This window comes from Zophobas morio, unplaced genomic scaffold (genome assembly GCF_036711695.1).
Source record: "Zophobas morio isolate AGI-343-1 ecotype UQ-CSIRO unplaced genomic scaffold, CSIRO_AGI_Zmor_V1 ptg000026l, whole genome shotgun sequence".
In the NCBI taxonomy this organism is placed as follows: domain Eukaryota; kingdom Metazoa; phylum Arthropoda; class Insecta; order Coleoptera; family Tenebrionidae; genus Zophobas; species Zophobas morio.
The window spans coordinates 15709876-15722781 of record NW_026972131.1 but is presented as its reverse complement, the minus strand read 5'-3'; the positions used below and the strand labels follow the sequence as shown (position 1 = coordinate 15722781).

Sequence of the window (12906 nt, the reverse complement as noted above, 5' to 3'; positions counted from 1 at the left end):
CGGCTGAAGTTCGTGTGGAAGGAAATACAAATGGGCGCTTAATATCCAAGCGGACGTTAACGAGGCTAAGGAAACTATTACCAGTTTACTGAAGTCGGTGGTCGGAGATGAATGCTGATAGACGTGGATTTAATATATATTTGAATATAGTCTTTGAAGTTTAACGAACATCAATGATTAAGTCACGTCGTGGTAGGTTTCCGTCACGTAATTTTTTTTTTATTAAGTTCAATTAAGTTTTATTGTTTTTATTTCACTGACTCACCAAGCGCAATTATCCAATTAGTGTAAAGAAAAATTTATTTGTGTTTTTTTCTGTAGATTTATCTCACCTGCATATACATGCACAGCCCCGTAGCTACGGGGGGGGCAAGAGGGGGCTGAGCCCCCCCTAGCAGTTGTGGTTGCCCCCCCTGGAAGACTTATACATTATAAATTTCAAATTAGTAATAAAATGTCAATATAATGCCGATTGCCGAAGCATATTAACTGGCCCCACCCGCCCCACCTTTATTTTCGTACAGGGTATATTATTTGGCAATATCACCTTACCGTTGATGTTGACCGTATAAAAAAATGAACATGTCACATTTTATTCCATAGCCTACTATGTAGGTACTTGAGAAAAGTCAAAAATATTATATGGATTTTCTAAAAATTGAGCTTTTATTGAAATGGACAAAAAATAGACAAAAAATTCTGAGATGTAGATCTCGATGAGCTTAATCAAAAAAGATAAGGTCTTGATGGTCCCAGAGCAAGATTTTTCAAAAATTCGGTTCCAAAGTCGACATTTCAAAATTTCTGAAAAATTACATTTCTTTTGGCGGCTCTGGAAAAATTGTACGAATTTTCGAAAAAATAAAACCAAAAAAAAAAACATTTGGAGATCGAAATCAATAAAAAGATCCCTTCTGCTAGTTTTCGAAAATGCATGGGAAAAGTCAAATTTTTTTTATAGATTTTCAAAAATTGAGCTTTTGTTGAAATTGGCTGAAAATCTACAAAAAATTCTGAGATGTAGATCTCGACGAGTTTAGTCAAAAAACATAAGGTCTTGCTGCTATTCGGGTTCCAAGTCGAATTTTTAAAATTTCTCAAAAATTATACTCCTATTTCTTTTGACGATTCTAGAAAAATTTTACAAATTTTCGATCAAATAAAACCAAAAACAACATCTGAAGATTGAAATAAATAAAAGAATGACTTTCGGTAATTTTTGGAAATGCTAAGAAAAGTCAAAATTTATTTAGTTTTCAAAAATTGAGCTTTTGTTAGAGTTGACAAAAAATTCTGAAATATAGATCTCGATGAGCTTAATCGAAAAACATGTTCATGCTCCCGGAGCAAAATTTACGAAATATTGGGTTCTACCTAAAATTTCTAAAAAATCTCAAAAGTGACTTAAAAAAAAGTTATTTCTTTATGCGATTGTGGAAAAATTCGACGAAATATCAAAAAAATAAAACCAAAAATAACATCTGTAGATCGAAATCAATAAAGAGATCCCTTTTGCTAATTTTCGAAGATGCTTGGGAAAAGTCAAGAAATGTATATGGATTTTCAAAAATTGAGCTTTTGTTGAAATTAACAAAAAATCAACAAAAAATTCCGAGATGTAGATCTCGATGAGCTTAATCCAAAAACATAAGGTCTTGATGGTCCCAGACCAAGATTTTCGAAAAATTCGGTTTCAAAGTCGACATTTCAAAATTTCTCAAAAATTACATTTCTTTTGGCGGCTTTGGAAAAATTGTACAAATTTTCGAGAAAATAAAACCAAAAACAACATTTGGAGATCGAAATCGATAAAGAGATCCCTTTGGTAATTTTCGAAAACGGTTTAAGAATAAGAATAAGAATAAGTTTATTGCACAACTAGAGCAGCGTACAAAAAGTTAGAATACAGGCTAACCCTGATACTAAAACGATTCTAACTCATACCTACACACATTAAACATACAATATACAATTAGAATACGTAAATAAGTAAAATAAATAAAACAACCTAACAAAACATAGTCAAACTTAAAATCGACGAACATTAACATTTATGTCGTGACCATTTAAAATATCAGACTTAATTCTCTTTTTGATACAAGAACTGGATGCATTTAAATATATCAAAAAATTATTGTTAATATGTGATGCTAAGTAGGAGAAAGACGACTGAAACTTTGCAGTTCTGTGAACAGGAATCTCGAGTCGTTGATCAACATGTCTTAAGTCTCTTATATTTATTTCATTTCTTTTAATCATTTTAGCAAAAAGATATTCAGGAACATGAGTTTCTAGAATCTTTTTAATGAAATTTACGTAATGTAAGAAACGCTGTTCATTTAGCTTAAGTTCTTTTAAAAGTTTTATACGGTTGGGAAAAGTCAAAAACATTTTATAGATTTTCAAAAATTTAGCTTTTGTTGAAGTTGACTAAAAATCCACAAAAAAATCTGAAATGTTGATCTCGACGAGCTCAATTAAAAAACACAAGGTGTAGATGGTCCCAGATCAAGATTTTCGAAACATTCGGTTTCAAAGTTCAAAAATTACATTTCGTTTGGCGATTGCTGAAAAATTTTACGACTTTTCAACCAAATAAAACCAAAAACAACATCTGGAGATCGAAATCAATAAAGGAATCCCTTTTGGTAATCTCGAACGTGCTTGAAAAAAGTCAAAAATTTGATACAGGTTCTCAAAAATTGCCATATTTCTTCCGTCGATTCTGGAAAAATTGTAAGAATTTTCAAAAAAATTGAATCCAAAACGATTTTTGGAAATCGAGATGAACAAATGAGTCTCTTTTGATAATTTTTAAAAATGCTTGAGAAAAGTCAAAAATTTTATATGGGTTTTCAAAAATTGAACTTTCGTAAAAGTTGACAAAAAATTCTGAATTATAGATTTGGACGAGCTTAAAAAAACATGACAGGTTCATGGTTCCGGATCAAAATTTTCGAAATACTCGGTTTCGAGCTCGAATTTTCAAAATTTCTCAAAAATTACCATATTTCTTTTGGCGATTGTGGAAAAATTGTACGCATTTTCGAAAAAACAACCAAAAACAACATCTGGAGATCGAAATCAATAAAGGAATCCCTTTTGGTAATCTCGAACGTGCTTGAAAAAAAGTCAAAAATTTGATACAGGTTCTCAAAATTGCCATATTTTTCTGTCGATTCTGGAAAAATTGTAAGAATTTTCAAAAAAATTGAGCCCAAAACGATTTTTGGAAATCGAGATGAACAAAGGAGTCTCTTTTGATAATTTTTGAAAATGCTTGGGAAAAGCCAAAAATTTTATATGGGTTTTCAAAAATTGAACTTTCGTAAAAGTTGACAAAAAATTCTGAAATATAGATTTGGACGAGCTTAAAAAAACATGACAGGTTCATGGTTCCGGATCAAAATTTTCGAAATACTCGGTTTCGAGCTCGAATTTTCAAAATTTCTCAAAAATTACCATATTTCTTTTGGCGATTGTGGAAAAATTGTACGCATTTTCGAAAAAACAACCAAAAACAACATCTGGAGATCGAAATCAATAAAGGAATCCCTTTTGGTAATCTCGAACGTGCTTGAAAAAAAGTCAAAAATTTGACACAGGTTCTCAAAAATTGCCATATTTCTCCCGTCGATTCTGGAAAAAAAGTTAGAATTTTCAAAAAAATTGAATCCAAAACGATTTCTGGAAATCGAGATGAACAAAGGAATCTCTTTTGGTAATTTTCGAAAATGCTTGGGAAAGCCAAAAATTTTATATGGGTTTTCAAAAATTGAACTTTCGTAAAAGTTGACAAAAAATTCTGAAATATTGATTTCGACGAGCTTAAAAAAACATGACAGGTTCAAGGTTCCGGATCAAAATTTTCGAAATACTCGGTTTCGAGCTGGAATTTTCAAAATTTCTCAAAAATTACCATATTTCTTTTGGCGATTATGGAAAAATTGTACGAATTTTCGAAAAAACAACCAAAAACAACATCTGGAGATCGAAATCAATAAAGGAATCCCTTTTGGTAATTTCGAACGTGCTTGAAAAAAGTCAAAAATTTGATACAGGTTCTCAAAAATTGCCATTTTTCTTCCGTCGATTCTGCAAAAAATGTAAGAATTTTCAAAAAAATTGAATCCAAAACGATTTTTGGAAGAAATCGAGATGAACAAAGGAATTCTTTTGGTAATTTTCGAAAATGCTTGGAAAAAGTCAAAAATTTTATATGGGTTTCCAAAAATTGAGCTTTTGTTAAAGTTGACAAAAAATTCTGAAATACACATCTCGACGAGTTTAAAAAAACATGACGAGTTCATGGTTCCGTACCAAAATTTTCGAAATATTTGGTTTCGAAGTCGGATTTTTAAAATATGTACTAAACATGCAAAAAAATAAACTCAAACAAATTGGATGTTACCTATATGGTCACTACACAAATTTTTGGATGCAGTACAGCTGTTTGTGAATCTACATTCTCTGTTTTAACCAGCATTTTAACCAAGTACCGTACTAATTTTTTGGACTTCGACAGGTTTTTACGAAAATTTAGCGTGAAAAATCGACGTTTCCAATTATTTTAATGTTCTTTCAAATATAAAAACTCAGAAAAAGTAAAGTAGTTATCTGAGTGTATTATTAAAATATAAATATTTACATGAAGCCCCCTCTGTCGACAAACTTGCCCCCCCTGAATAAGTTTTCTAGCTACGGGGCTGTACATGCATATGCATGTTAGATGAAAACATATGCTAATTTTTCTCACATACGCTATATTTTATTTACAAAATGACTACAATAAGTGTCTCAAAAGACTGGTATTTAAGCAAGGTCGATTCAAAGATAAACGTTAAATCGCCACCATCTAGAATAATTATTCTGGAACGCCTCGATGCACTAATAAGTGCCTTCGGTAGAAACTGAAGCAAATCTCGTTTTCTCTTGATTTGTTCATTACTGAAAAACACCAGTGGTTTGAAAATGCAAATGAGCAATTTTGGTTTCAGTTGGTTGTCGTAGATAGTGTCATATGGTCAAGGTTGGCAGCTCGTTCCTTCAAACTTGTCTACTTTCTGTTTTGTTTTTCCTTCCTGCAAGTTACTTACCAACAGAATGTAAGTTAGCAAGTTATAGGTTATGTTAATTCTTGTGTCATTTGTGATAAGTATGACACATGTCGAACTAAACCGGTTTCAAGCAGCTAAAATAAAAAAGCTTGTTGTATATTTTTCACTGCCTTTTTTTGTTACGCACTAGTAGTGTTATGTTAATTAAATTGGGTCAGGCTGTGTCCTGTTAACATAGTAAATAGGCAAATTATCCACGCTGGTAGTTTCACCAATTATCGTTAATTACCGAAAGTGCACTTCTGTGTTTAGACTCAATTAAATAACGTAAATACCGCGATAGTATAATCTGAAGATATTTTTCATTGACTTCTTTTCCACCAATATTGTGTCTTCAGTTTCTTCTCTCCCGGAGTCGTGCAGCCACGACGCTCCCTCAACCACTAACTTCCATCCTTCGAAAACATTCCATGCATCACGGTTACGTGGGAATAATTCTCCTCGAGTAATAAACAAGAAAGTATGAAATGTATATACACGCAACGGTATTTCATCCCATAGCTGATTCAATCGCAGAAAGTAAAAGTTCACCACCCACTTTCGGGTTTTAGCCCACACCAACGTAAATCCGCCTCGAGAAAACGACTCCCTTTTGGTCATCCAGTAGGTGTTTACCTCTAGTGACGGGTCAAGAAACCGCGCTTTCCGCAAAAAACCTCGGACCTACCCAAATACGGCACAATTAGCACCTAGAGCGTGTTTACTCTAGAAGCAGCGTGAGAATATAAATAGATTTAGAGGACTAAAATACAATTTAAGCACTTTGTTGCTTGTTCTCGAAGCAGAGGAAGACCATACGGAGAGCGCTGCGCTGTTGTAATAATTCAATCAATAGCGAGGGAGTTCAAGCCGTGACCTTTGGCCTAGACAATCTTGCTTCGAAGAAAACCATGTTCCATGGCTTGAAGGACACCCAAAGGCTCATTGTGGCGTGGTTCATAAACAAAATTTTTGCATTTTTAAACGAAACGGTGATTGTAAGCTTATTACATCGCGGTGCGTTAACAAAGTGGGAGAGGGAGAAGGGTCACCAGCTGAATCTTTTTTTTTACAAAGCTGCTTATGACTAATCATCGATCACTAATTACTCATCAGAAAAGTGAAACCATTCCACGCCGTACGCCTAGAAAAAACGCGATACCATCACGAAACGATGATCTCTTGGAACGTCCAACCCATGACGTCAAGCGGTGGGTAACTCGTCCTTGATGGACCTTGAAGACCAGTGAATTCGCGTTAGAACTGCTTACAAGATGAAGAACGAACAACTGTTGGTGTGATTTGTGATGTTGGTGGATGTTCCACCCACCGGTACCATCTCGATATAATTACAAGGAACACGACGAACGTGATTCGGAGAAGTAGGTGGGTTCCGAACCTGGAGATATTGTTTTATAATCTCTGGCAGGGAATTGAAGTGTGCGAAAAAATGGTTTAATGACGGCTCTAAATTGCCTCGATGGTAATTTTGCGGCGGATTATCTCGGAGAGGAATGCTGCGGTGCCCGAATATTCAATCACTTAGGGCGATCCGCTTTTTATGCACGCAGGAAATGCTGGAAAAGTTCAACGATTCGCAGAAAAAGGCGACCGCAGATGAAAAATATTAGGTGGGTAAATGAGTCACGGTTCGAGGTAGGAATTTTATGGGATGTTTTATTGATGTGTGCTCGGAAAATAGCTTCCAGGAATGACTAAAAATCGGATATAAATAATTCTTTACACATACGTACCCTTCAGCATTACAAAAATCACGCACAATGCTGTTTACAGTAGAAACACAACCAACAATTATCATACTTGTGGTCAATTTTTTCTAATTAGTGTTGGTTTAATGAAATCATCTATTGCACATCTTTGTGTCAACATCATCGTTGAAAACGGGAAAAATGCACATCGGGTATTTTTAGAATTTTTTCAATGCAACCAAACTCATGTTTATTAATACCCCGAAGTCATTGAGATTCAACTACGGTGTGAAAACCGCAAAAAATGACGAAATAAAAAGACAAGATTCTGATTAAGATGTAGATCAGGTAGGTGGTTGGCGTCGTTTTGTCATTTAAGCTTGCGCCATGTAATTATAGAAAAAACAAAATTTCTTTATTCTTTAATAAATACGTATTGATTTTAATACCAGGTTTTTTTTTTCGTAGCACACCTTTGACCCCTTGAGAGTTTTTTTTTTTAATCCACAAACCATCGGTAATAGTTCTCGCAAAACATGATATTTAATACCTGTTATGAATTCCTGTATAAATTATCTAATAGGGATGGTTTAATGACACCTCTTCTTATCGCAACGCTCGTCGAAGTGCGTCTACTCCACTAAAATATCCGTAATTTTCCTCCTATTAAATGCATGCAAAACACAGCTCGTGAATAGCAGTGATTTAGATTTTTTTCTCAAAATAATGATCACAGGGCATCAATTTCGCCAACGTAATCATTATTGTTGTCGTTAGTGTTCTCGATAGAAAAATAATGATAACGTTGGCCAGACTGGAAATATGTTCCAACCGACTGTCCGCCCCCCTCGGACGCTCTTCATTTCAACGGCCAATTTCTTCACTAAAAACAACACTCTTGCATTCTGCGAACATTATAGGCGAAGAAACGTTTCTAAACGGTCAACGCCCACGCGCCACTTTTCTCTCCAAGAGCGTCAAAGCGAAGTACTCGAGGAATCTTGCCTCTGTTCCCGCTCGCATTCCGTAATGGAAACCCGCAATTAATAGTAATTGCGCAAATAATGCGAGGTTCGTCAAAAATTCTGAAAAAGCCGCATGTGATGAGGTTGAAGGTTGGGAAATTTCTTGTGTTGTTGTTAATCGGGACTGCGACCTTGTGCTCCTTGCACGCCGCATATTAATTGCCTTTTTAGTTGTTAAATTTGGCTCCTCAATCATGACATACTCGATACGGTGGATTTTCGAATCCGGGGAACTGGTTTGCATAGAAGATTAAATGTTTTGCATTATTTCCTACTGTTGTGCTGGTTCCAAGTTTTGGGTTCACCTTTTTAATTTAGTCGTTGAATCATTAAAACGTATTTTATTCCATATTTACCAGTAGCCTTCACGTGAAAATATTTACATCCAAAATAAACATAAAATATAAATTATTTGGTAAGTTGTTTACCAACAATGTATTATTTATTCTCCCACGATGGATGAGGCTTGATATTATACTTTGTTCATTAATCACCTCTAATTGGTCTGCAGATTATTCAACTTAAGTATTCCACGACTACTGCACGTCTTGAATCGCACAAATGCACACTTACAATTTTGTTAAGTAAATCAATCTCACTAAAATCTAACCAAGTGTAAAACTGGTTGCCTATATACGACTCTTTCCATAACTGTAACACTTATTACTATTTATATGTTCAAACAGCAACACGAACAACACTTTTTCTCGTAGTTCCGAATTTCGACTTCAAATCCTTTCTACGACGAAAACAGAACAAAAACTGTCAAACGTGACATTTGTTCCCATCACCGCACTTCAAACGCCCCCAAAAAACCATGAAACTAACCCTGCACCACTACCGAATAATTACAATCACCGTGAACATCCTCCTAATGGTAAATTCGCCCAGTTCAACCACCCCCCAAAAGCACCCTTTTCCAGATTCTCGGCTTCGTCCTCATGGTGTTCGGCATCAGCTGGATGCAAGAAGTCGTAGAATCGCGTCTCCTGGCGGCGTCCATCACCGCCAACGGCTCCCTCACCGCCTTCCTCGGTGCCTTCCTGATAATCAGTGCCGCTTTCGGCCTCTCCACCATCATCCGCAAGCACATAGCCCTCGTCGCCGTGGTAAGTCACTCCTCAACGAAACCCAAACTTCACCATCTGCACTCCAGCACGGAGTCGTGCTCTTCAGCGGTTGCATAACCCACGTAAGTATTGCCCTGTACAGCTTCATCGATCTGTCCAGAATAAAAACGACTTCGTCGAAAATATACACCCGGAGGATCTTGAAGGCCCATCAGGACGCATTCATTCGCAACAAAACGTTGCAGAGGAATATGTTGGATAATCTCCATCAGATAGTAGGTGCGGTGGCGGGAAAAGGACTTGTTTAAAGCGGGAGAGTTTTAGTTGCAATGTTGCGGCGCCAACAGCTACGCAGACTATTCTAAGAGGTATAATATGGAGTTGTTGCCCAGGAGTTGCTGCAAGAACTATGAAGATCCGTGTAAACATCCGTTCACGCAAGGGTGCACCAATGCGGTAATTGAACGCACGAGGGAGATTTTGTGGGTGGCGGGGATTTTGTCGATTGTTGCCGCTATCGTCGCGGTAAGCTAATTTCGTTTGCAAAAAACCGGTTTTTATTGGAGTTTTAACTCCTTTCTTGTCGTAATATAGAACACGTATACGAGGTCGGTGTCGGTGTCGGTGTCGTGCGTTAAATTTAATTCTGCCTTTATTTGTCTTCTTTTCTTTTTTATCATTTTTTTTAAGAGAGAATTAATGACTTCGCCGCGTATTCGTGTTTAATTTATATAAATTGACAACGCAGAGTTAAAACTCCAACCGTGCGTCCCTGGGTCGACGCACTCTTTTGTTATTTACTAAAGTGCGTGTAGTATTTCGGTATAAATAGTAAATGACCCACAAAAAATATATTTACGTGTTATCTAATCTGAAAAATACAACACTTACGTCATAAAAATATCTTTGTTATAATACGGTATACACCCGTTGTAATTACCTAAAAATAATTATTGCAACTTTTGTAAACTTGAGCACAATTTGGCTATCACAAAGAGAGTTTGACACAAAGTTCAACTATTACACACTGAGTGGAATTTTTGAAATATTTTAACCTCAGTAGCAACTTTGATGAGTGCACTTATGTCAAAACTTAAACAAAACGATAAACCAAGAACTGTTTAAACTTTTAGTTTTTAGTGCATTGGTGCCTTCTTTGTATCTGTAAAGACCATGAAGATGTGGCATATCCAAGAGGACGAAGACTCTGACGACGACTTTGACGACGACGATCTGTAACGCTAAACCAACACGTTAATGTTGATATTTTTTATTGTTTAATAACAATTAAAGTAGTTAGAAACCAGTATATTTTTTATTTCCAACTATACAAAAAATGCATCATCAATTCAGGTCTTAATTGCTATAATTCTCGAACGTCAAGCCCTGACATCCATAATCCACCCAACTGATTTATTACTGAATCCGAGAAAGTTAATCTAGTGACACATTTCGAGCCAGTTTGATACCAAACCACTACAAAATCAGCACTTCAGTACCACAACCCACTTGAGCTGCAAAACCGTTATCTTTTTCATTATTTCGTCCTCGATAAGCTAAAAATGCAAATTGTAGCAGCGATATCTCGCCATTATCGATGATGTCTTATCATTCTCTCCACGCATTCCAGCGTTTAATACGCGAATCCGTTCTTCTTAAATCATTCCTCATAATCAAAATCATGATGCTCCTCAACTTTTTTATCAGATAGGATTATTTCAAGGTAGACCGATACGACAACCGAAATCGTAAAAATGAGCTGCATCTCGGAATTTGCGAAATACTTGTTGCTAGTATTTAATTTCATAATTTCGGTAAGTTGTTTTGTTGTTTTTCGTTGTGTTTAGTGTTTTTGTAGGTATGTGCCATCACGTTAATCGTATTCGGGATTATCTACTACATGCAAGAAAACCACGGCGTGAACGTCTTCTCGGACATAGGTAGCGTTTTTTCGCTTGGAATTTTAGCGATGTGCGTCGGGGTGATTATTCTCTTCATCGCCGCCTTCGGCTGCTGCGGCGCTCTTCACCAAAATACCTGTCTACTGACAATCGTAACCGAAACCACCACAAGATAAGCAGTGTTTAACTTGTTTGTTTCAGTATGCTTCGATCCTCATTATTCTTTTCGCTCTGCAACTGGCTGTCGGTGTTCTGGCGCTCGTCAAGATCATAGACGAAAACGACTTCTTCGTTTTCGTGAGAGACATTTTAAGAGAATTGTTTGACAGCGAGGACACGGAAGACATAAAATCGTTCCGTAGTATTCAAAGCCAAGTAAATGTAGTTTTTGGTAAAATGAATAGTTTTTGACTTGGGTATTTTTAGTTCGAATGTTGTGGAGTTAATAATTATACTGATTATGACACACCACCGTACCCTTCCAGTTGCTGCGGACGAACGAACTGTTACTTACCTTACAAAATTGGATGTGCAGAAGCTTTTACAAACGCCCTGAGCACTTATATCCAAGTCATAGCTTACGTAGCGATCGGTTTTGCAGTCATTGAGGTGAGTACGTGTTACGTAATTGGAGCCAAAGTAATTCTTGGATTTTAGCTTATAGGGGCCATCCTTTCGTTTTTGGTAAGAAAAAAAGACAAGGTTAGATATGGTTACTACTACTAAGTTATTGGCAACGGCGTGAAGTGTGATTATCTGGTAACATAGAATAAATTAATTTAACTGTCATGTAAAATTCGAAAAATGTTAGGTATATATTTTTCACTTAAAAGCATTTCGGCCTCTAAAACCACAAAAATTAAGATAAAATACTATCAAAACATCTGATAATTATTTCGTTAACTGATTTTTTTTATCTAAAGTATTACAAGTTGTTAACATATAAGTAACAAATAAATTTGAACTATCGTTGGAGACTACAGAAAAATTTGTCTTGCTACAAATACGATAATTCTATATAGACTAAACTGTTTTTTCTAGAATAAAACAAGATTAGTCTAATATACCGATAACACACATTTCAATTTCTACAACTGTATTATCTTTAAAAAAAAACTTAGTTTAATCTTACCTGTACTTTAAAAATTCATCGAAGTATTTCTGAATTTTTCATAAACACTTTTCTGAGCACACAATCATAGTCACGAAGTACTTTATCGTTTCTGATTGTTGGTGTACTGCAAAATTAATCACTGTGCAATAATAATTAACCATTTTTATTACAGCTGTTAATAGTTATTGTCCTTATAAAATCAGTGTTAATATCGCGATAGTGGATAATCTCGCTAGAAATGGAAAAGGTCGGAATTAAATTTATCTGACATGCACTAATCTTTTTATCGAAGGTTTTGGCCACATTTTAAGAGCTTGTTATTACGTTGTTTGTCACAATTTCTTTTTACTATTAATATTGCTCTATTAAAAATCACCGTACGCCACTGACTTAGATAAAAACCCGATTATTATTATTATTATACTCACACTTTTAAACCAAGATTTTTTTAAATTTGTGACGTTTCCTCTAAACTTATTTTTTAGATTCGAAAAGAAAATATTCGCAACAAGTTGCGAGTATCAAAACGCAACATATCGGAGGACACGCTGAAGATTGAGGAGACATCCATATAGTTGAAATTTAGTCAAGAAAGTGGTGTTTTTATAAAACACCTCCAAAAGATCTTATTAGGTTGTGATCTACAAAACACGTTGTAAATACACTAGCTTGTAAGTAAATAAATATCAAATTTAGTGTGGTTGTTTTATTAACAGAAAGACACATCTATCAGCAATTTGTACCTGAATGTGTCATGATTTTAGTTTAGTAAATTGCTAAATTTTTAGAAATTTCCAAAAATTCACGTTCCGTGCCGATTCTTTCGAAAATGTTGCTCCTTGGCCATCAACATGCTATATTTTTGGAATCAGCATGTCGAAATATACATCCCTGAATTTTTTCAGAATTTTTAGACAACTTTTGTAAAAGTGAAATTTTTCCAATGGTCCCCCCTTGTTCAAATTTCGGCATAATTTTGACATTTTCGAAA

At 35.4% G+C, this 12906-nt stretch overlaps 2 protein-coding genes across 4 annotated transcripts; both read left to right on the top strand.

Moving 5' to 3' along the window:
* Positions 1–8606: 8606 nt before the first annotated feature.
* LOC135136642 (tetraspanin-4-like) lies at positions 8607–10147 on the top strand. Of its 2 annotated transcripts, XM_064066018.1 has the most exons (5): positions 8607–8707; positions 8754–8939; positions 8987–9175; positions 9225–9425; positions 10041–10147. In XM_064066018.1, the coding sequence occupies exons 1-5, from the start codon at positions 8648–8650 to the stop codon at positions 10137–10139; spliced, it is 735 nt and encodes a 244-aa protein (XP_063922088.1). In that variant the 5' UTR covers positions 8607–8647; the 3' UTR covers positions 10140–10147. The 2 variants fall into 2 exon arrangements, with proteins under 2 accessions (XP_063922088.1, XP_063922086.1); XM_064066016.1 differs by having other exon boundaries at positions 8607–9175.
* Positions 10148–10529: 382 nt separating this feature from the next.
* LOC135136407 (23 kDa integral membrane protein-like) lies at positions 10530–12611 on the top strand. Of its 2 annotated transcripts, none has more exons than XM_064065662.1 (6): positions 10530–10714; positions 10759–10953; positions 11003–11176; positions 11228–11410; positions 11459–11485; positions 12401–12611. In XM_064065662.1, the coding sequence occupies exons 1-6, from the start codon at positions 10655–10657 to the stop codon at positions 12488–12490; spliced, it is 729 nt and encodes a 242-aa protein (XP_063921732.1). In that variant the 5' UTR covers positions 10530–10654; the 3' UTR covers positions 12491–12611. The 2 variants fall into 2 exon arrangements, with proteins under 2 accessions (XP_063921732.1, XP_063921731.1); XM_064065661.1 differs by having other exon boundaries at positions 11459–11503.
* The last annotated feature ends 295 nt before the right edge of the window (positions 12612–12906 follow it).

Coding starts and splice junctions, on each gene's coding strand:
- LOC135136407 (XM_064065661.1), top strand. CDS start 10,655: ATGAGCTGCATCTCGGAATTTGCGAAATACTTGTTGCTAGTATTTAAT. Junction 11,177..11,227: donor TCCGTAGTATTCAAAGCCAA/GTAAATGTAGTT, acceptor GGGTATTTTTAG/TTCGAATGTTGTGGAGTTAA. Junction 11,504..12,400: donor TGGTAAGAAAAAAAGACAAG/GTTAGATATGGT, acceptor CTTATTTTTTAG/ATTCGAAAAGAAAATATTCG.
- LOC135136642 (XM_064066016.1), top strand. CDS start 8,648: ATGAAACTAACCCTGCACCACTACCGAATAATTACAATCACCGTGAAC. Junction 9,176..9,224: donor TGGATAATCTCCATCAGATA/GTAGGTGCGGTG, acceptor GGAGAGTTTTAG/TTGCAATGTTGCGGCGCCAA. Junction 9,426..10,040: donor TTGTTGCCGCTATCGTCGCG/GTAAGCTAATTT, acceptor TTTAGTTTTTAG/TGCATTGGTGCCTTCTTTGT.